Source organism: Lepisosteus platostomus, chromosome 20, assembly GCF_059453375.1.
Source record: "Lepisosteus platostomus isolate fLepPlt1 chromosome 20, fLepPlt1.hap1, whole genome shotgun sequence".
NCBI classification, from domain to species: domain Eukaryota; kingdom Metazoa; phylum Chordata; class Actinopteri; order Semionotiformes; family Lepisosteidae; genus Lepisosteus; species Lepisosteus platostomus.
In genome coordinates this window covers 3,749,492-3,774,117 of record NC_142630.1, presented here as the reverse complement: position 1 = coordinate 3,774,117, position 24,626 = coordinate 3,749,492, and the positions used below count along the sequence as shown (strand labels likewise).

Genomic DNA, 24,626 nt, shown 5'->3' with positions numbered 1-24,626 from the left:
TGAAGAAAATAAACGGCAATAGTCTGACAAGTGTCATAATCATTGATTCTTCTGCATGGTAATCATGAGATCCCTTAGAAAGACACCAGAGGGTATGTCTTCTTAGAAAAAATTAAGGTAATTCTGATAGCTTCCTTGAAAACAAGATTACCTAACTAGTCTCTTGACCCCCCCAGAGCAAAACTGCATCTTCACAGAATAGGTTTATGAAACACATTAACTACTAAAGGCACCTCTACAATGGGAGAAAGCCCGAGGGTTATAAAAGGCACATGATATAGTTGTCCTCAATATTTCTGGGCAGTGAAAGAGTCTCTAGTGGCAGGATCTCATAATGAAGTTGAATGTGTCAGTCGTTACCAGCTGCACAAAATCCAAATGCCAGCAATGAATCACTAAGACCTGACAAGTCTCTTTACGGCTCACGTCGGTTCCACAGAAATGATTAAGTAGCCACTGGTGAGGGCCACTTTATTTCCTCACGGTACGCTTCGTGTTTGCATTAAATTGAAACACACGAGCAGGCACCAGCAAATGTGAAGTTCTGGAGAAAATACGATGTGACTACAACACTGGGTCATAAAGTTACTGTTTCAGAAATGCAGACAAACCTTCCTAACAAAGGAGAACACAGATCACTGCAATGACATACCGGCAAATCATATTTTATATATCAATGACAAACACTTCATAATTTGATAACTTCATAATTCATCTACGTTGAACAGAACAGGGGTCTTTTAATGTTATTTTTGTTGGGAAAAACTAATTTAATTTTCTTCATCATCTGTCACTCAGTAGTGAATAATATCCTTACTACAACAGAAAGTATTGTTGAATGCATAACGTGTACATACAGTATAAATACTATACCTGTATATCGCTATAGACAGTAATAAGTTATATAACAGTACTGGTTTCCTCTCTTAATGGAGACAAACAGTAAAGAAAGACGACAATTCATGTCAATACAGTCAATAATATGATAAAAGCAACTTATTTTCTTTGCATGGAAAAAACTGTTCAAAACTTTTGCTAAGTGGTAATAATTCACTGCGTAGGCAGTTGAGATTAGTTGTTCTTGGCTTCTTGTGCAAATTGCCTGAAGTTGTGCTTGTAAATCAATTTCTATGGCACCACGCTCCCATAAAATCAAAGAAAAATTAACATGTTGATTAGAATGGGCTTCCTATTTGGAATGGAGCAGCAGTACCTTTTAATTCTGACAGGACATGGAGGTAAACCCATTTGTCAGTTGCTTTAATAGTTTGTGAAGACCGAGATGCCTGCAGTGTTTCAATTTCATAGAGTCCCTGTGGACACCAGGTATACAATAAGCCATCTCATTCTCTGTTATTGTGTTCAGCACACTATGTACCTGTACCTCAAAATACACACATCTATAGCCACTGAGCATACCTCAGCGACATATATAATTATGTATATAGAGCCATTTAAAATCAGCCAGCTCCTTTGTTTCCCTTAAAGCCAAGAGTTCTTGCTCTTCCTTCAGATAATTAAAAACAAAAATAAAACTTAAACCTTAAACTTCATTGCATAACTTCTTATTCATTCCTGGGTTCTCTCCAGAAACATCCTAGTTGCTGTCGTGTCTGCATCATTCACTTTACCCAACAATAAAGTAGATCAAAAATAGCACAAAAAACTTGAAGACAATTGTTTTGGCATTTGCCAATTTGAAATAGAAGTGTGATTCTAATTAAATGTTACAAATAAGAAAACTCTTGTGTTCTTTTAAGTAATTCTGTTAATGCTGGAGACCAATTAAATAGTCAGAACATTAAGCTTGGACCATCATTAATGTAATGCTGGCTCTTTTCATGGATCACAATGTGCACAAGAATGGTGCTACTTAATGTGTTGCACAAGCCAAAGATGTACAGTATGCCGATAAGTCATAAATAGGTAGCAATGTTTTGTTTTACATTACGAAGGCTGTTCCATTTTATTTCTAATGAACAGGCACTTTAAGTTTTTTCCTTGTGCCCAGGGATAAGTACAAGTACCTTGTCATTACCATTTTATACAAAGCTGTTTTTAATGCCTTTCATTTTGGCTGAAATTTTGCTCCGCGTTCTCCTCTCAGTAGAATCTGTGGATGTCACTTAGCTCAATTGAAAACCTGAACTGTGAAACTCTCCATTTCTAAACTTGGCTTTGAAGAAGTGCCAGGAGAAGGGTAAATGAAAGTACCTTATCTAAAGTGAGCAAAAGCAATCTGCTGCACCCCTCCACCTCAGTGAGCCTCCAGAACATGGGGAAAAGACAATATAGTTGACACTAAATGAAAAATCTGATTGATTGAAAATTTGTTCAAAGATATGAAGCCCAGTGTATCTGTCCCACACAGCTGTTAAAGTGGGCTACAGGGACAGTTCTTTATTGATCTGATGTCTCCCTGTGGGGGTTACTTAAGGGAGAAATATTCTCAAGGAACTTGCTAATCAGATGTCTTTTGATTGAAAGCTGTCATTTATGCTTTTAAGACATTCAGTGTGGCATGGGCCACAATTCTGAAAGACGGATTGGTGAGATCTAAGAAACCTGGGCTCTAACTACTTGTATCCATGTGCACAGCCATTCCCCCAGTACACATGTTGTGTGCAAACATGGAAAGTAACAGCCACAGGTCAAAAAGCCTATTTCTAACACTATAGTTAGGTAAGATAAACTAGAAATTGGCATTGGGCATAGCAATGAGCACTGGGGCTTCGCTGTTTCTGGGTCCTGGGTTAGGCTGCGGACAAGGGCTCCTTCTTTGTGGAGATGTCCATGTGGGTTTTTTTCTGTTTTCCTTCCGCTTTCCGAAGACACGCTGGCTAAGCTAATTGTTGTATTGAAATGTGCCCGCAGTTATGCTTCTGGGATAGGTACTCTGTTACTGTGACCCCAACAAGAAATAAGTGGCTTTCTGATTGATGGAAGACATGAAAGATAGTTTGTGCCTCTCTATATAACTGAGTGCTCAGATCAGTTCAAAAATGCTTAGCACCTCATCAAAAAGACCATTTGTTCAATACCGTGAGGTAATAAATGTGAAAAACAGTGAGCAATTAATGGGTAGCCTGCTGAAAATGAGAATTTAACACATAAAAGTTAATGAACCCAAGGTATGCCACTGTAGGTATGTAGCAGATATAAAACACAATCTCAGAGACACTCATGCAGGCTACAGACATATGACTGCATGGCTGGGTTTAATGTGCTTTTAAACTTCATCAAGTAATCCAATGCACAACCTGAAGCTTCAAAAGGAGCTTTTGAGGATGCAAGATCTGTTCATGTTCCACTTCAATACACCAAATGTTGATAAAGAAGCTGAAATTTATAGATCTGTTGCCAGTTTGGAAAATGAGGTCTTTCAACATGAGCCAAGACTAAGAAAAGACCCAGTAATATTAAATGTCAGCAAGCACCTAAATGTCCAGAAACCCAATGAACACACTTCCCCCGAGTCTCCTACTGTACATTGAGGACTTAATCAAAAGCAATGAGTGGGGAAAAAAGATCGGGAACTATGGTTCTTTGTTAACTGTTCTTTTGCGAATAGGTTTGACAGACTCCTAAAAGTTAAGAGGAGAATAAATATTTTGAATTGTATTTTGAGTTGTTTTTTTTTTATTTTCCCTGAAAAGATCCTTCTGCTTCTTAAATAGTGCCATGATACGCTCTTCATTTAAAGTAGTAAAGTCGTAAAGTCCCGTCATAGATCTGTGTTAATTCAAGAGACTCTTAAAAGGTAGTAGTGTAGAGTAGTGGTTAGAATCCTGCAGTTGGGGTCAAATCCCAGGTAGGGTACAACTATTTTCCCCTTGAGCACTACACTTCACTCATACCGATGGCTCCTAGATAAATGGGCACAAAAGCAAGTAGTCTTTGATAAAAGTGTCATTATTAATGATTTTCTAATTATCTTAAGAATTTGGGGTCCGTTAAAGGAAAGACCAGTACATGCAACAGTGTTGTCTCACCAAGAAGGAATGTGCTACACAATCTCAATAAAAGATGCTGTCTTTCAACTTCAGTTAAAGTATAAGAAATGAAAACTATGGACAAGCGTGTATTTGACAGTTGAGGACTCCAGTTACAGTACAAGGAAAATACAGGTCACCTTCCCAACATTCAGACAAGGTTAAATGAAAGTATTATATTATAAGCCTTAAAAAAGTTGAACTCGGGAAAGTGCAATGTATGCATTTAATGAAAAGAAAAGCTTTATGTGGAGGAGTGGAGAATCTGTCTAATAATGATTCAAAATTTAAATGAAAGACCCTGATTATGAATCACAGCCCAGCACATTTACTGGATGGAAAATGGAAAAAAAAACTTTCCAATACAAATATGAGCATTCTTTTGACTAATGAGACTGCAAAAAAACAGATATTAAATATTTTCAACAACAAAAGCTGTTTGTTTTTGGCATGAATTCCTGCTACCCAGATGATTTCTTTAATTGTTACTTCAATTACTGGGCAAAGTATAATAAAAAGAGAAATAGCTTTTTTAATTTGTGAAAAAAATGAAATTATCCCTGATATCCTCTCCTATCTGCTGTTCCCAGAAATGTAGTTATATTTCTAGAAATACTAATGGTGTATTAAGGTGAGCAGTCAGTTAGCACTCTGATTCAATCACATCTCTCATGTTGATCAGTAAATAAAAAAAGAGATTGGAGCAGTTTGTCCTGAAATGCTTTTAACCTTCTGATGGAGATCAACTATTCGCACAACAACAACTTAACTCTAGAGCACACTAACATCATTCTTGTTAAGTTGCCAACATACTGTCCAGCACTGTACAAAAGCAAAAAAAGGTTGTGCTGTTTAGGTTTAGAAGGGTATTTATAAGTTCCACGAAACCACAGGATTTTAAAGCCTTCTATGTGTCAAAACGGCATTCAGGGCACCATCCATCCACCAGTAATTCCAATTTGGAGTTTAAACCTGCTCTTAGCCATTGCATTGCAGAGAAACAGGGATTACAACCTTTGTATAAAGGGTAATTCTGTTTGATCTCTTTTACCATTAGAAATAAATCCTTTCGGTTGATCTGTCAAGGGCTTTTAAAATACTCAGATGGTTCATCTAGCCTCTACACACAGAACATGACTAGAGGTTATACTGCATTTAACCATACTGTCTAGGCATCTACCGAGTACAAGACTGGAAAGCAATTGCAAACAAAGATGCAGTGCTTGAAACTTTACTACCCTAAGAACTAACACCAACAGATGTAAAACCTGTACAAAGATTGGAATATTCTGAGTCTGAATAACCTGAATATTAAAAACAAATCAGTAACAGTTTATTTCTTGGCAGTTAAAAAACGTATTACAAGTACATATCAAAGTTAGGTGTTAACATTAAAATACCCAGCATTGTAAGGGCTTTAAATGTAGATGTGCATCCATTATGCTGACAATAAATCTTTCAGGATTTGTGTTCTTCCAATAAATACTAAGAAGCAAATTAAATGGTACATCAACTACTCAGTAATCCACCCACAATAGGGATGTCCATTCTAGAGCCTGTCATAGAAGGATCTAAGGAAAATCTCTCAACATTCTTGCATGAGTAGTACTGTACTTAGAACTACCAGTTCCCAGTTCATTTTCTTGCTTGAGTTTCTGTTCAGTATGGCTTGGACAAATGGTCAATCTTGCAAACAAACAAGTACCAAGGTTTTCTAGCAACATAGTCTACTATTTCTGCTCCCTTTATTTTCATCCAGTTGATTGCTTTCCATGAATTCCAAGTCGGTTAAATGCTGATAAGAACACTTGACAGTAATTGGGATTTTAGTATCTGTCTATGAGCTTTGTAAGTAAGAATGAGATTATAAGCTTATTTTGAAATGAAAGTGGAAATCTGATAAGTGGAAGGCATACCAAGAAGATGAATTGTTCAGAACAATGAAGATTAAAAAAAAGCAAAAAGCATCACTATACCACAATTCCCTTGGTGGTTAAACAACGTGAACAAACTCTAAAGCAAAATATACACCTTCATAACAGACTCTCCTCCGAAGGAGTAATGAATTCCCCTGATTAATCAATCCAAGCTCAAGCAATAAAGCCCATCTCCCCTGTTACTGATGACAGCTACTAGCAACAGCCTCTGCAGACTAAATGGGGACGTTTCTCATACACTGGGGGAATCAAAGCAGCGAGTTACTGCTGGCCTAATAGAGAGATTACAATTCTGTCAGCAGATGAAACCAGCAAGCAAGCCTGCACATTACTTAAAAACAGCACTGCAATTTCCCGCAGGCGACAAAGTAGCAGAACTAACATGGGGAATATCTATGCCTGGTCTGGAGATGTAGATCTCTCATGTTTGAAGGACATGGGTATGGGATGGATTGGACTCATTCCTGAACTTCAGAGGCATGGATAAATGCTGATTATTCATAAAGTATGAAGCACATGTAATCAGTGTGCTTGTAATTGGGATTACTGTTATACAATAAACCACCTTGTAGGTAAAAAAAGAAAATCTTCTTTGCTTGAAAAATATCAGCTATGCTGTGGTTGCAGTTTTTATGTACGATAATTTGAAATAATGTACTGAAGTTTTTCATACAGCCATATTCTTTTCTGTGTGAACAGAAAGCATCTTTGATTTCTTGTCCATGTTTTATCACAGGGGAAACTTATCTTGACCTTACAAGGTTTCAAAAAGTTTTCAGTTCTCCTGACTGAGAAAATGATAATGGAGACTTGGGTTTCATTCCAACCAATGAGAAAAATTACTTAATACAGCTATATGCAGGAATCTCTTGTTTCAAAGCTATTAAATGTGAAACTATATACAGCTCTTATTGGAAAAGTAAAAAAAAAACACTTTTCTCTTTCCTTAACTGATTTTAATGGCCCTGTAAACCTATTCTAACGAAAGATGTACTACTAATATTATTTAAATTAATTGCACGAATAATGTGTGAATCCAACAATCTCAAGAGCTTCAGTTCTGAGACGCTTTGTAAAATGAAATCACAATGTCACAATGTATGTGGCACAACAAATAGCTCCAGTTAATTCCCTGTACTGTGCACATTTCAAACAGGTAGATATTTAAGGCGTTTATTCAACAGAATCTTTTATTATATATAATTATAGAATAGATCAACGTGGGCAGTGCATCAGAACTCAATTACCTTGCGGATTTCCTGCGGCTTTATAAAATAAACTAGCTTGAAATCCTGCCAGGACTCTGTTTTCTCACCCCTGGCAATGCCAAGAACATCGGTAATGAGTGCCACACCCAGACTCCAAAGAATCAAATCAATGCCGTTCTTATTAAGGAACCTGTTGCACCTTTCATTAGTGATTAAATTGGTGTGGAACCCACAGCATGTAAATTATACACTCCCTGCCTACTGTACCTCATTATTCTTTTGCATTCATGTTTTTATGTCCCCTTTTACTAACTACAGTGTAAAGAAAGATTTTGTGGTTGGACAGGAAGTAAAAATATTACAGGCGCCCTTGACCATTGGTCTTGGATTATGCAAAGCAAAGAGAGCATTACCCATATTCACAGAGTGGCGCCACTCCAGTCACAACAGTGTAAAATGATAAGGAACTTAGTGTAAGTGCAGTGCTTGAAGACAAATCCGAGAAGTTTAATGTCTTTAATTCAAAATTTACAATTCAGGGCATATATTCCCTTTCATGTTTCTGTACCACTTAACAGTAACATGCATGAATGCATATTATACAAATATTGCTATAAGAGATAATACAGGATTTCATCAACTACAGTTTAGAATTTCCACTGATTTATACAATATTAAACTAGGGAGCAGATACACAGATGCAAATTAGAAGCAGTCCTCGATTTATTTAGCTAAATTAAAAGTAGGTAGTCTGACACTGCCTTGTGTCCAGTGGTTGTGAGACAGCTTTCTGATGGATTCTGATGGATGACTAAGTCTATGAAACCACTGGTAGATTCCTTGGCAGACAATTTAAATCAACAGTTTTACAAGAAAAGTTCTGACATTTATTAAATCTGATGTTGCACTTGGGATGTCTAACTCGGAAGATGTTTTCCTTATTGAAATTGTTTTGTTTTTTTTAATGGACACATTACCTGTAGTATCAAAAGATATACCATTTTAGAGTCTGGTGTAAATTATTTTTCTTTTAATTTCACACGGTATATGGCAAATAATGCAGAAAGGAGGTTGAGGGTAAGTAGAAAGATTTTAGCAAAATAGCTGAACCTAACTGTAACCAATATTGACAACTGCTCACAAGGGTGGTGATCAGAAAGAAAGTATCTATTCCAGTTGTACCAATTTGGCTTCAACCAGCAGGGGTTGCTGTGCTTTGAATGGGGGCTCTCCCAAGAGCATAGGCTAGTGCCTGTTTCCAGGCCTAGGAATAATTCCTAGATGCTAGATGCTAAAAGCTGTACAGTACACAGGTGGAGGCAAGAGACTAGAGTCTAGATCAAAACAGAAGGTTGAGAAAAATACATTAAAGGAATAACCCGAAAGCACACACAGATCCTGTGGGCCGATTGTTTGCCATTCTACATTATAAATCACACCACAACATCCTATATTAAAGAGAAAACATCAGAGGGCAGGCATTCTCTTGCACACATAACCAAACCATATGCACATAATCCATAGAGATAAAAGCATACTCTTTCCATTGATCGAATGTTGTAATATTGGAAAGAATGCATTTTTTTAGGTCAGTTGATTAAGAATGCTAAAGAACGCTTTGAAAAAAGTGAATTGATCCCACTAAACTTTGAAATAAAGATGCATGTAAGAGCTCAGAATGGAATTAGCGCTCTAGTTAGATAACGGCTAGCTGTCTAGTCTTAGCCTCTAATGTATTCATCTGCACGTACAGATACGTTTGAAGATAAGTCTTTTAAGGATTAGCAGCAATATCATGCCGAGTGTCATAATACCACGGCTAGGTTAGTTAACAAAACCAGTTTAGAAATTCTAGACATTTCTGGAATTGGCTAGAAATCCTCCTCTTTAGACAGTTTCTTAACCAGCGCAAATTCATTAAACAAAGCAAAAAATTTCAACAAGCACAGAGCTCCCCAGGCATTTATACAAGTGGAATCATTTTAGAAAATGTTCTTGTTCCCCTGAGTACAATTCGCCCTGCACATTCTGAAAGTAACAGCAAATGTTAAAGGAGAATATCTTGCAAAAGGAAGTACAGGTATGAAAGAGCATAGAAAACTAGCAATTTTACATTATTATAGTAAACGGATTTTATTGCATAGCCAACAGTTGTCCTATAAACATTTAGGCCCTTGAAGGGTGTATACTACAAGTTGCAATGTAAAATATTCAGATACACAGTCCATGTAATATGTATAAATGTCACGTGTAATGTATTCAGATGCTATAAATTCAGTGTCCAGCATCTTCAGGGCTTTTTGCAGCTGCATTCATAATAAAGTTATTCATTTATTCTTATGCTAGCAGTTATCTGCCTCAGAATAAAAAATCTAAACAATCTTAACTATTAGGCTTCAAAATACATCATTTAAAGTGTAACATTATTAATAACAATTTAGAACATGCTCTGTAAGCTAGTAGTTATATTTACAACTTTTTCATTTTACATTTTTGATACCAATAAAGAGAGCTCAAAGTTTAAAAGGACACTTCCCTGATAGGGTACAATGCAAAGAGATATCACTGGTATTCTTGCAGTCTCTCTGTTTTACAGAAACTGTCTAGAAATTTGTATTTTTTTTCCTTTTTCCCCATTACATTGTTAAAGTTAATCTTGAGTTCTGGATAAGACATAAATGTACAAATGTGTGCTGTGCCAAGAAAAACAGGCATTCCCAAAGACCAACTTTTATCACTCCAGACACACTGCAAGGAGAAGCCTATGGAACAGTGAAGATTGATTATATACAGTAATTCAGGCATTGTAAGTTGATCATGCACTTACAATTGAGAAATACCTGTGGGATTAGGTACTCAAAATCATGAAGCACTTCTTTACACTAAGGGTCATATGAGTCTATAACAAACGGCTCGGCCACGCTGATAAAGCTGATTCCCTGAGATCCTTCACGAAACAGCTGGATGAGCATCTGCAGGCTGCCAGCGTCCAAATGAGCAAGATGGGTTCGGCAGCTCCCTTTCATCTGTACCCTTCCTTCTTCGTCAAAGAAAAGGGAGGTGAAACCCTCTTAATCACTACAAACTGATCATTATCTGAACAGCTTTTTAATACAACAGTAAGTTTGGGAAGTAATTAATCTGCGATGAAGTCTAGGCCGTAGTCGTTCCTGAGCTGCAAACTAGAAGAGTTGGGGATTGATGAGATCCACAGACGTTTAACCTTCTCTCCAGATGTCTTGGTGGAATCAGAAGTAATGTGCGTGTGATGGCCTCAGACACTTGTCTGCATCAGTCAGTATAACAAAAAAATCATGCATAGAACCGTACCACCTGGGAACACTTGACAAAAATAGCTTGCAGTGATTGATGGCAAAGAAAAGTGAAGCACTCCATCAAAGAGGAGGCTCCCCTCAGGGCAGGACTACAGAGGCAGGAAGGGTGGGACAAATAAGGTCATATTGTAGAGGCCCATTCCTGACCGCACCTGACAAATCAACCACGTTCTTTGCTGAGCTGGACCAGTGCAAACATCACAACAGCAATGACTGCAGTTCAGTAAAAAATTAGAAATCCCTTGGGACTTTCTAGAATGTCACTTCAGATTAAGAAGTAGACGTACAGTACTAATTCCGAAGGGCGCTCTTCTGTGTGTCCACTGCAAAGAGGCCTCCCATCTGTCCAAATGAATGATGGGCATGAATATTAATTCGTTCTCATCCGGTCACAACATTACAGAAGATGAGACCTGTAGTAAAAAAAAAAATCTCATTCTGTCTCTTTGTGCGTATAATGTTATGACCAGGCACCATCCTCCAGGGAACCTGGGTAGATGCTGAATTATGTAAGTGACCCAGGAGCTTGGCCATCACAGTGCAGCTCACTGCACCTGGGACCGCACACAGCCAGCCTGACGTGAGACAGACCCCAGCCAGGGAAATCCGCAGCCGGGCTCCTGGAGCAGGACAGTCCCCCAGGATTGCCTGGGACACGGGCAAGGAGTGCAGGGGACGCAGGTGCAGGATAGGGAGAGCCACCAGGGCCCAGGGCTGTGCTGGTCCCAGAGCGTAGCGCAGGGCTGAGGGGTCCGAACCCTGGGCCAGGCAGGATACTCCCAAGAGTCCCGACGGAACGAGGCGTCTGCTCGTGGAGGTGATCCCCTGCCCAGGCCCTGTGGGGACCTGTGAGGCGCACCCGAGACCGGCGCCGAGGGAGACGGGAGGTCCGCAGTGGGGTCCCGGCCTCTCCGCTGCACTCGCGGACCCCGAGAGAGCAGGACACCAGGCCCGGGGCTCTGCCGGGTCACCAGAAGGTGGCGCCGGAGTGCAGCGATGTGAACGTCAATGCCGGATCGCCAACGGAGAGACAGAGTGGGGTTCAGATACCCCGGAGAGCTCTCCCTTCAGCCAGGTGCCCTGCAGCTGCTGTCTCCGTGGTGATCCGGGCAGAGTGGAGGCATGGCCACCGGCCTCTGAAACCGCGACACGCCCCGCAGTGGTCCAGCAGGGGCGAGCGTAACCTATAAAAACAAGGTGGGCTGCCAGGGCCAGGTGTTTTACCCTCATCGGGGCTCGTTCGGGGGACAGTGACATCATGGGTGTCTCATGTACTGTATCAGTCAATCATATATCTTGCAGTGTCACAGCTGCATATCTCTCATTAACATGTCCAGCCCCTGTCCACTGTTAAGATGGTGAAAGACTGTTGCTGAAGCCTTAATCACACATTTTTATAGCTCATATGATTTATGTGATGGGCTGAATGGTTAATTTGGACATACCCTGAGAGACAGTATCGGTGCTGGAGAATGATGGCCCTAGATCAGACTGTCAGGTGAACACATTATAACCCTGATGACAAATCTCCAGAGTAATTGAATGTCCTTTGTCAATATATTGAATACAAAAGAGTGCTTTAAGATGGGAATAAAATTATCCTCACTGTATTTAGCAAGCAATAAAAGATTACTGAGATTTATACTGCTCCATAATTACTTTATTATTTTTATAAGTGATGTATTTCTCCTTGATTAACCATGATCCCCAGAGTCTATATACTTTTCTTATTGCATATTATGGTCCATGTCAAATCCATAAGACATCTATACAAATAACGATTAGTATAAAACTGGACGAAGTCAATAATGGAACAGAGCCAAATAGCAATCAGACCACTACTAATAGAGCTGGCTGTGATCTTCACATGTCAAACATCTTAATATGAAGGTATTAACAGATTGATAATCGATTGGCACCAGCACCAAATTGTATAGGACAGTCATGTCTTTCCTATCCCAACTGAACCCTACCCGTTATTTTATTTGCACTCATTTATAAAGTGGGGTTTGTATCGGGAGCAGTTCAGTGGGATATGTCTGGCTTAAGGGTACAACAGCAGTGTGTCACCTGAGATTTGAACCCACAGCATTCCAGTTACAAGTCCATATCCCCAACGGCCGTTGTACACTGCTGCCTTGTTGAATTCTATAGACTTTTGCAAAATCATGGATTATATATAATTATATTACACTATCCATTCATCCGTTTTCTTACCACTTAATCTAATACAGGGCTGCGGGACAGCTTGTGCCCATTGCTTGCTGGGTTAGGCTCCAGCTCCCCCCGCACCCTGCACTAGATAAGCAGATTTAAAAAAAAAAGATGGAGGGATGGATAATCACAAATATAATTACTGCTTTCTGGCTTGCTTGTACAACCCTTTAACACAACCCAAAATGTCTGGGTAAGAAACACGACCCGCCTGTAAGGTTTTTATACGATATTTATATTATATTGCACACCGTACTTTTTTTCAATTTTTTTTTTGTGTGTGTTTCGGTTAATCCCTTCAGATAGAGTCTCGGAGAGATTTCAATGCAAGGCTGTGATGGTGCTCGATCACAGGAGGGCACGGTGGTGAGGACTGCCTCCATGAAAGTAAACCATGGCCAGTTCTCGCCAGCAAGCACCCAGAATTCCTGTGATGTAGCCCCGCCTCCCCTCTGCTTTCCCATCATCCGCTGTGGTCTGAATCCAGCTTTCCCAGACCCCCCGGGGAAGCCTGGGTACACTTCGCGTGCTCCTGCCATGATATCTTGGACCTCCTGCAGGCCCGCTGGACCCTACCTCATGCCCCGGGTTGAGCGGTTCTGGAAGTTCTGGACCAGCTGGGGGACCCCCAGCATGGCCTCCGTCAGCACCGCCGCCAGCCCCAGCGTCTCCACGAACAGGGCCGAGTCCAGGAAGAGGAACGTGACGAAGGCACACAGGACGGTGAACGCGAAGCAGAACATGAGATAGTCCTCAAAGCGGCTCCAGCTCCAGAAGTACCTCAGATCCAGATCTGTACGCCGGGCACAGAAGAAGAAAGAACAAGTCGCAGAGTAAGTGTCTTGTGCTGGGGGTCAGAACTGTGGGTTTCTACCAGCAGAGGCGTAGTCTGAAAGTAGTGGCCGGTTCAATATACCACTCCAGAAGTCAGCAAGCCTATCGTGGATCCTGTAGGATGCAAGGCAGGACTGCTCCTTAGACAGCACAGCAGTACATCACACCCCCAAACATATACAAGCACATAGGGACAATAGAGAGGAACCTTTTAACCTTGGAGGTGGGGAAGTATCTGAACAGCTGGATAACACCCAAATGCACACAAATGCAGAGGGAACAAGCGAACTCGGCACAGAAGTGGATCCCAGAACTGAGCTACAGTATGAAGTGGCTCCCATGCTACTGCAGTGCATTCTCTTCTAATTTTATCAACAAATAATATTCATCTAAAATAACTTGCAGCAGGCCTAAAAGACTATAAACAATATAAAGGCACACTTTCTCTATTCCAGCTCCTTCAAAAACTTAAATTCTCAGACTGAAAATGTTTTAAAAGAGATGCAGATGAACATCACTGACAGCCATTTAGTGTTTTTTTCCCAGCAGGAATCTTCTCGGAGAACAAACTGGCAAAACAAATTCCACCAAATACTAACCTTTGCAAAAGATTGGTGTTTTTGTGAAAGATAATTTTATTTGTCAAATCTTCTATATTGGATAAAAACTTTGATATAGACAAGAAACTTCCATTTTACCTATGATTTTGTTTACAAAAGGCTCAATAAAATAAAATATAAGTAAAGAATATATTGCTCCATGTGCAAACTTTAATAAAACTTTCTGCAAAATGGTATCTGGACATCTTTAAAGAAATAAACATTAATATTTCTAATCATTTCTAATAGTAGGTGTTATTAATTTCTAATTGACACTAACCTCTCCTATCTCATTCCCTGTCTCCAAATCCAATAACATAATTCATTCATAAAATGCAAATATTACCAGAAATGAATCTAAACATTTGAGAAGGGAGGAAGATACTGATGGGACTGTATTTCTCAGCACTTTTCAAACTCTTTGAACACCGACTCTCAGAAATTCCCAGCTGTCAGGAAAAACATAAAGGACTTATGCTCAGGTGTGTTAATACAACATTAATACGGCTTGACTGAGCTGTTAATTTGGCCATCAGTATGGGGGAGAGTTAAATTAATTTTAATTGAAAACATGCAATTATCAAATCATGAAATTAAGCATTATAAGAACTCCAAAGAGAAAGGAAGTAACGGCATTTATGAATTTATTAATGCTATTTTCTTCTATATTACTAGAAGAAAAGGTGTTTGCTTGAGATCCGTCAGAGTACATAATAAAAGCTGAAGCATTTACAGCGATCCACACTCCTGATTATCCCTACAATGCTAAAATTCTGATGTAAGGATTTACCTTAAGCTCTCTAGCTTAGGCTGATGTCTGCACATGATTAACTGCTGAGCTCTAGGAAAATCACAGTTTTGTCTGAACTGCTGAGCCACGTCTGGTTAACAGCTGACGTTCAGGACACAGGAGGCCATTAGTCTTTATGGACTTAATGGAGCTGCAGGTTTTTAAGGAAATTAAAACATTGAAACATTGAAAGTGCGAAAACAAAGTCAACCTATACTTTGAAATGAAAATATAAGGGATAAAACCACAAAAGGTTACATTATTGTGGTCTTGTTGTTTTACAGGTAGTAGGCCTTGCCCATAGACCAATTAGTGTAAATTGCTGGCTCTGCAGAAGTTTTAGCTGAAAAAGGAAAACAAATTGACTTACAATGCATAAATACAATACACTCCTTTTTTACAAATTTTAAAATAAGAGCTGTTTATACCAGCAATTTATTAGTGTATTAAGCTCACGTTATAGAGTAACCAGCTTACTCTCCTGCTGCTTGCTCTCTGTACTTCATTAAAATTTGACCTACTGTATATATGAAAGACTGAACTGTGAACTCTGGGCAGAGGAATAAATGGTTCTCCCATTTTAGCAAAACTGCAAAAACCCTTCTTTAACATTTTTTTTTCAGACTGCTTGATTTCTTTTAAAACTTAACTAAAGGCTTTTTCCCACTTGACCTTCAATCAAGAGTGATTTATTGTTTATGTTTATGGTAAAAAATGCTGGTTTTGGTTTCTAATTTGTTTACATTCTTTAGTGTGTTCAGGTGATCCTAATGAAAGGCGGTTTACACATTACAGGACTGATTGATAAGCTGGTGATGTGCTTCATTGATCCTGATTTAGTAGGTGGGAGTACCTTTAAGACAATATAAGTGACATACTGTGTTAGGAAAATCACAGGCTACAAAACCCTAGCAGAGACGTCAAGCTAAAACTACAGAAATATATTCTAGACCTCTGGTAATATAGTGTGTGTCAATTACTGTTCAATAGAGTTCTGCTCTGTCACAAAGCTTGTGCTTCTCAATTCATCCACAGTAAAAGAATAAAATAAAACATGATTCTGAAAGGAATGTGATGAATGCTTTTAATTACCAGGCATCTGACAAATTTACACACCTTTTAGGAGTGATCCAAATTAGCGAACTGAGTGTTAGTGTTAGATTGACCTCCACAATATTGATTTCCTTTAAAAGTAGTAAAACATTCACAATAGCGATATACAAGGTGAATGATGCTTTTAAAAGGCTCTGTTGTTTTCCAAAATGCTTTTCATTTTTCTAGTATAAAATCCAATCTTTTTTACATTAGTTGTTCTTTTTGAGTGCTGACATGTGGTATTCATGCCTTTCAGCAACAGCAAAAAGGTTATCTTGTCTGTAAATGTAGGAAAATTCACTGGCACCGGTGGGAGTTTTGAGATAATACACACCTTTTTAATTCTCCTTGGTTTTGTTCTCCTCAACCTGAAAATCCACTACCACTACCTTAGGTATTTACTAAATAAATACCTAAAGACAATTCCACAGATTTGGAATATGTGCGTTTGGAGTGTTATTAGTTTTGGATCACAAACATATCTCAAAGAAATAGACAAACTGGGGTACAGTATATCTGAAAATAAATGTTACAAGGAACCTGCAGGAAATGCCATGCTTCATAAGCCAAGACTGGCTCTAAGGTCCAAAGGGACAAACTTATCCCTGTTTTAGTATCAGAAAAGCCTGGATGGCCCCTCACCAGATTTATAACATGTCAAAGACGTGATGATGAGTACATGGACAATGATTGACAAAGTCAATAATGGAACAGGATGGAAAGAGCAGTCCATCTACTATTGATGCAGCTGGCTATAATATTCACATTATAGGTCACTATGAAGGTACAGTATTAACAGATTGCGGCAAACAGATTGGCAACAGCGCCAAATTGAATAGGACAGTGACATCTTCCCTACCCCAGGTGAAAGTGTGCTCATATCTTTACAGGGATTTCAGTTCAACCCCTCCTGTCATATGGACTCTTATTCACACCGCAGTGTGGCATGGAACAATCCATAAATATCTTTCTTTTCTAAATTAACAACTATTTTGAGGACTCAAACCCTTTGGTAATGGAAACAGACCAGGCTCCAGCACTGTACACTCCCTAGCAATTCCAAATACATTTATAAGGACCGTGGAGGGATGCCTGTTTTTATTCTGTCACTCCCTTTGAAAACAATGTTTATGACAGTGGTCCCACAATGAACTTGACAAGCATAGACTATTATTAGAGCTTTTACATTTTATTTCCAGAAAATCACTTTGAGAATTTAGTATACAGACTACAGTTCCAGTGGCATAAAATTGACCCTTTTATAGTACTGTAGGGATTTCCAAATACTCTAGCTGCACCACAGTTCAAGAACATGTTGAACCCCCTTCATTTCCAAATCCAATCAAGGAAGACAAAATAAAACAATTAGAAACACTTATCTTGAAAAAGGAAGCAAAAGCTTTGATGTTAAAGTCTCATCCTGATGGAGTATTTTTTATTATTCCAGAAATGTATTGCACTAAGGAAGGAAGGGGGTAAAAAGAGATACATTATCACTGTAGGTATTTGATATTCATACCTGGAAAAAACAAATTGAGTGAGCGAGTGAAACCTTTGGATCTAGTTTTACATCAAACAAACCAGAAAAACTGGAACTGACATCAAACATCTCCTTACAGCTGATGCTCTGCATGGAACAGGAAAATGCTATTTTAGGAAACAGGCAAACCTTAAAAGGGTACTACTTAGAAATTGATTTTTTCTTAAGTAATCCGGCCATTTAGTCCGTTCATAGCAGTTTGCTACAGAAGTCCTATCATGCTCATGTTTGCCTGGGAGTCTGAGGACTCATATAGGAGGTGAAAGGTGACAGACGAATTTCTGTGTTGTCTAGGTTGGAAATATCCTTACAAAAACTGAAAGACAATTAGTCTGTAGACTTTATAGAAAACACCTGAGAACCACACCCCTTTGAAAACAAAAAGAGTGCCAGTTACACGTAAAACCTATGGTCTTCACTCCTATCCTGGCTAGCAACAGCAGCAAGGCAGATACACACTGGATGGGATGCCAGTCCATTGCAGGAGACACACACTCACACTAGGGCCGATTATCCTGAGCCCAGTTAACCTACCAGCATGTCTTTGGACGGGGGAAAAAAACAGATCACCCAGGGGAAACCACCTCAAACATGGGGAGAACATACAAGCTCCATGGAAACAGCACCCAAGTCCCAAAATTGAACTCAGGGCCCCAGTGTTCCAAGTGCCGCAAGACAGCAATGCTAACCACTGCACAACCCTACCATACTGATCACTACATATTCGGATATATTCCAAAACACAATTACCGTTTGTCCTGATTCAGATGGGATGGAATAATCACTCCGGTTGACCAAGCCATACCCCCTACATGCACTACAGCCCAGATAGGTGGCCTTTGTTTTATACATACATGTAATATACGTACAGTACATATTACACAGCTGCTCATTGTATTCTGTCAGGGTGCTATGTATTATATTAAGTGGGTAATGTGCACTGGGGGCAATGTGAGATGTGCTGAGAGAATCTCTATTGGAATAGAAAGTACTGTTGTGTGCATGTTAGTCTGCTAGATTTGGAGATCCTAAAACCCAAGAGACTGATGGAACATCATGCAGACTCCTCAGCCAGCTCTCACTACCATATTAATTTGCATTGTTCCATGTTTGCCCACATTTTTTTCATAAATCTTCACATAAAAAGCCCAAATGGCTAAACTACTGGTACTGTACTGTAAGTACATGTGAATAGAATGGCACCTAGTGTTTGCTTTCATAGAGCTGTGTGATTACAATGCCAAAAACTACTAACACTTGACTTTGGTTATTGCTTCATGGAGCAAAAGTTACGATTGAATTCAGTATCATTTTCTCTTAGTGCTGAATACACAAATAAACACTTGGCATTTCTGCATGAAGTGACAAACACTGACAGCTGTGGATGACTTCATTTAAGTCAAGAATATAAATCATTTTAAGCAGATGGATTTAAGAGCATTTTTAAAAATGTTCTAGATCTTTGATTCACTTTTTAATGACATGCCCTTCAATTAATTTTATGTTTTAGTGAATTTAAAATCGGCTTATTTCGTGACAAATTAAAAGATTTTGTTTCCTTGTTTTCAAGGCATCCTTGTTTTTGCCTTGGTTCCAGACTTTATACAACCAAAAGTAATTCAGTAAAATGTCAGTGGACAACTAGTCAAAATCTAGTTCAGAAAGACCACCACCTGCTGGGCTTGTCTCTTAACAAATAGTCAAACAAATGTATCAATATACTGTAGTTTGATTTTTCCCTCACATAGAATCAGTCTTTTTTCAAAAATAAAAATGATTGATTCCTTTGTCTGCCGGTGATGGACGTGGGAGCTATGTTTTATTCAAGACAGCAGAATGCAGCAAGCCAGCTGTCCGTACTCCCTGGAGTGACAGCCATGCACACTTTTGGAAACACCTGAAAATTAGAAGTCTGGTAGGCTTGCTACACAAGAGGCGGCAGAAGATAATGCAATTTCGGTGTTCTTTAGGAAGGGAAACTTCTTATATAAATTTAACAACCATGCACTTTGTTATTTTTTCTCCTACAGTGTCCTGACAGTATAAGCCCCAGAACTGTCCTAGAGAAATAACTCAGGCTTTAAAAAAGGTCAAGAAATTGCTTTCTGCTTTGTTTTATTTAAATGAACAACACACAGGGCAACAGAATTCTCAATATGACAGTGAGATAATCAGTTAAGAATCTTGAAAATGTCTTGTGTCTTATTTTTGTCTTACATAATGCATGATGCGCCAACACAATTATTTAAGGCTTGCATTGAGAGTGAAATCAGTCCACTTTATAGAAAATTATATTTTAAATTTATGAAAACTCACATCACATTGTTATAATAATGAGCCCCGGGAAAAATACAGCACTTTCATTTATAGCTCCTTTCTAGTCCGGGACTACAGTACGTAATCTTGCATAAGGTTATGACTTTCCACTGGGCTGTTCCTCACACCTACTGTATAATGTGTTCCACAAAACAGGAGCCTACGCAAAAAGTTCTTGATCTGGTCAAAGCAAAGTTTTTTTTTTAATCTTTTGACCCCTCAATGCAGCACAACATGGAGTGGGGAGCGAGGGAGCTGGAGGAGAGGATCCCTGCGGACCTCAGAGGCAGAATGAGGCGCGATCTCGCCAAGCGGGGCTTCGTGATGCCGAAGGGCTGTGGAACACCTGCTCCTTTGAGCTCCTGCGGAGGACTGGACAGCTGCAGTTTCCGAGCCAGGACGGGGAAAAGAGACATGGACAGCAGCGAGTGGTGACACTCTGAAGGGCGTGGGCGGATTTTATTGTGCACATCCAGCCCCAGCAACCACTTACAATCACTTTTATCTTAGAGTTGTATTTATTGTAAGAATTGTACACCTTGTGGAAATACAGCTTATTTTTAAGTCAACAATGACAATCATAAAAAATACTGTGATGTTTTTAAGAAGCCTGCGGTTCTCTACGTCCAGTGTAACACATGATAGAATGGAAATGAAATGCGAACATATTTTAGTCTCATACACAACCTATGCATGCTTTATTTACGTACTTCACCCCTTGTGGGAAGCTCCCATTAACCTCTCTAGGTTGGATACAAAATCTTATTATTGCAAAGCTTACTCTGAGCACATGAATGGCACTTGGTACCTTTCAGTAACACACAAGCCCAAGAAAAAGGCTAAAGTCTTGCTTACGGCGTAGAATCTGATGAATGTATTTATCAAAAAAGTATGCAGTTCACCAGAGGGAATAATCTTTAACTGTGTACAGAAGAGAGCAGAAGCTGTATCGGTAATAATAATCACTGACTAACCAACAGAGACTTGGGGGTCAGATGTAAATCAGCTCAAGGAGGCTACATAGTGTGCCCAGTGAATCCCAGTAATTGATAACCATAAAATAATAAGTATTTTACCTTAATCCACTGAATGACCTAGCTTCATTAACAATAGTTATGCATTTGTGATGTGCCTGTCAATGCCTGACACTTTATGTTTGAGGTAAACTAGAGATAAGTGAAAACCTGCAGTATTCCTTAAAATAATATCATTTATTAGCTGAGAACATTATGATTATACAAACTATAACTAAACCTCTGATTTTATTAGAACAGATATTCGGATATCTGCTCCCACACTGGAAAGAATGAAAGAATTCACAGCAGAATGTTTGGGCAGAGTGTGATGGTACTGTACGCCTTGAAGGAAGGACCGAGTTCTTTTCAACAACATTTCATTGTTTTATTGCTTGTTTTATTCCTGAGGACTCAGCAAAACACTGAACTAAAGCGCAGACTCTTTTTTCAATGTCGTACAGCGAAAACAAAACTTTTGAGTATTCACCTTGCTGTCACAGAGTGAGGAAGGGAACATTAGTCTTACTCCAGGTCTTCTGCACTATTCCCTGGAGGGGATGTGTGTGTAGATGTGTAGCTACAGCAGAGTACTGCACCTGGGACACAGCAGTGCTCTGAGCTGAGATGTGTTTCAATTCATGTGATTAGTCCAGGCTTAGCAGCTTCGAACTGCCTGAGGCCACAGGCCTGTCCTGGGGAATATAGGCAGACGACAGCCTGCCCGGGGGTAGTTTCTCTTTTAATAGAATAGAATAATATTAAAATAGGAGTGTTTTCACGTACAGTACATTTCCAGTTAAAACGCCTGAAGGAGAAGAATCTTACCTGTTAGTAAACCTGTCAGTTCTTAAAACTGCATTCAAAATGTAGAGCTATCAAGATGTGCTGATGGATTAAGCCTTTCTGAAACTCAGCTTTCTATTAGTATCTCTAAAATCTTCCTGAGTCTAGGGCATTCCATTACCTCTAATGACTCCTGTTCTTTTGAACTCCTAGAGACTCAATTAATTCCATCCATGGGTTTTTAATTTTTCTTAGCATATAAAAAGAAACATTTGGAAAGTAACTTGCCAAGTGAGCTCAGTGCTAAATCGATTCCCACAACGTTTCTAATGGTGTTTATTAAATATGCTATTTGTATTGATAGAATTTACAAGTTTCAGAACAACTTTTATCCCAGCCCACATGACATACTAGAACAAAAATACCCTCAAATTCAAGACAGGGGCATTTTTTAGAAATAAATGCACCGAAGGACATAATTCTAAAGTGTTTACTAATTGATTTTTACTGTATGCAGAGGCTTTTCATGATTACCACAAGAAAATGAAATATATAGTGTGTTAAAAATTAATGTTTATCAAAAGTAATTAGAATTGATTGAGAAAAGGAATTCTGGGCATGAAAATGTGTTTCATTAACTTTCACTGACTTTTACAGTGCACTACTAATGGTAATAGAGCCCAAGATTTTGAGAGATAAAGACTGCAACTCTTTGGAAGGACCTGTATGTTTATATTTTAGAAAACAAAAGTAAGTAAAAAATAAAGAATAATTTGTGAGTGTCCATAATTATGCACAAACTTTTTCTCTGCTTCAGGCTGGAGGCCATGTGGAATCTCAATGGGAGAGAGGGTTCTCTGAGAAGACAGTTCCCTCCGGTGGAGCCTGAAGCACTGGGAGGGACCTGAAGAGTGTACAGTAACGTTTGCCTTCTTTTTCAATTGGGTGCATCACACACGGGGTAACAAAAGTTTAAAGCACACTGAACAAACACCATCACTTCCTTTTACCGTTCAGAGTTCAGTTTTTAAGTTTTGGGAGCTGGGGAGCACATACTGTACTGTAGCCTCTTGTTTCTGTTACTCAGAGGTGCATCAATATCATTAAGGTGTCATTAAGTTCATTAAAAGATATGAGTGCTTTTCCAGTTATCTGTTCTCTTACCTATTACTAGTTAGTCGGTTGTTACAAACACAGATCCAATTCTGGAAACACTGGGCCCAAAGCATGACTGCTCCCTGGATGGAGTACAATGCCAGTACATTGCTAGTAATGTTGCGACAATATAAACACAGAATTTAATACACAGTTTCCCATTTTTTCCAGCTTTCAGTGAAATGCTTAATGTGGACCACAGCCTCAAATGTAACCTAAATAGCAATGATAACTGGTTTTAATTAACACAAAAACAGGTTTTGAGAAAATCAAAAATTTTCTTTTCTCAAATGTAGCAAAGAGCTGAGCCGTGTTTTCCGTGTCTTTGAATTCATCGATTTGGATTGCATATGTATTAAATTAGTTCTTTCTCCGAAATATCGCATATCATTTCAGAAAGGCTGTGAAGAGTCGTGCTGTGTGAAAGCAGTGTGCGTTATAATAACGAGCTTGCCCCCAGCCAACATTACATAAGTCACTGCGGGAGAGAGAATAAAAAATTCACAGATGTAACGCGCTTTCTTGCATTTTGCAGTTAGAAGCTCTATAAAAATGCGAGGCTTCTCAGACTGCTTTCGCTTAGCCTAGTGACGTTACAGGTGAACCTCTCCCTCTGATTAAAGTAATGTTGGTTCTGTATAGCAGCCTGAGAGCTCCTACTACCCAACACACGGAGACAGTGTCATCTTAATGTCCCACAACAGTAGAGCATGCATTGCTGTCTTACAGACCTCTGAAAGAAATTTCAAAAGGACAGAATTTCGCTCCTTATTTACCAAGTAATGCATTTACCTATTTTTATGTTTTTAAAAAAATTATAAACATCGACTGTTAAGGCTATACTGTACTATACTGTATGTCATACCGCGGGATTGTATCGGTTGTGTATACGTGAATGAGCCGAAATGAAAACGCCCACGAAATGCTGAGTAAGTAGTCCATACAGAATATTAACTTCACTTGAATTTAAATGCGCAGTAGTAATGAGCTAATATTAAACACGGTTTAAAAAATTCAAGAATATTAAGAATGTATATTTTTAGCGTTATAGATTTTTTCAACTTATCCCGTGAAATCCTTCAAAGTCCACCTAGGGGTAAACATAAAACCTTGTACTATACTATTTCTTTTTTATAGTCATTTTGTCTTTTACTATGCACGTTAATCAGCTCCATGCACTAACTGTGTCCCGCCCGAGAGAGAGGCAGATTTGCTGAACACATTCTATGAAATGCGCACGATCACCGTTCCCTGCGCTGACAGACCACAGGAGTGACAGATCAGATAGGGTTGTCACCGACAACACCGACGCCTGGCAAATTAAACAGCATTCGTCCAAATCACAGGTGGAGAAGGACACAATCTGACGGTGAATCAGCCTCAAGTGTGTTAACTTGACTGTCTTGAAGTCCCCTGTCTACCAAGGTTGCTCATTCATTTCCTTTGAAGTATCCCACGGTGAGAAAGGACGCTTTGGGCGTTACAATTCTGTGACTTTCCCTGGCAGGAAAGAGTCTAACTTCCCAATCATGGCAAAGCCTACACCTGCTACATTCTTTTGTCTCTTCTGTGTTTAGCGAATGAAACTCGGGTCAGTACAGAGATGCTCCGTTTAGAAAAACTGAGATTTTGATGCTGAAGTTTCAAATCACTAGAAGCTCAAGTGATTTTACTGAACCAATCCCACTGAAGTACTTTGCTCAAGCTCCAGTAGTACTCCATAGGGTTTAAATCTACAACCTTGCAGGTACAAGTGCAGAGGCCTTTACTGTGTTAGTGTTTGTCATTTGAGAGCAAAATACATACAGTATA

General features: G+C 39.1%; 1 protein-coding gene and 1 long non-coding RNA gene across 2 annotated transcripts in view; one reads left to right on the top strand and one right to left on the bottom strand.

Annotated features, from left to right (window-relative positions):
• Positions 1 to 24,626, bottom strand: part of LOC148644286 (solute carrier family 66 member 2) — a 46,102-nt gene that overhangs the window by 3,594 nt on the left and 17,882 nt on the right. Inside the window, exon 6 of the mRNA XM_088614149.1 lies at positions 13,263 to 13,479. Within this exon, the coding sequence (XP_088470275.1) occupies positions 13,263 to 13,479 (217 nt within the window). The remainder of the gene's footprint in view (positions 1 to 13,262; positions 13,480 to 24,626) is intronic.
• On the top strand, positions 13,392 to 20,432 carry LOC148644287 (uncharacterized). The gene is made up of 2 exons (XR_015928728.1): positions 13,392 to 13,519; positions 20,089 to 20,432. It is a non-coding gene; the product is annotated as an uncharacterized LOC148644287 (long non-coding RNA).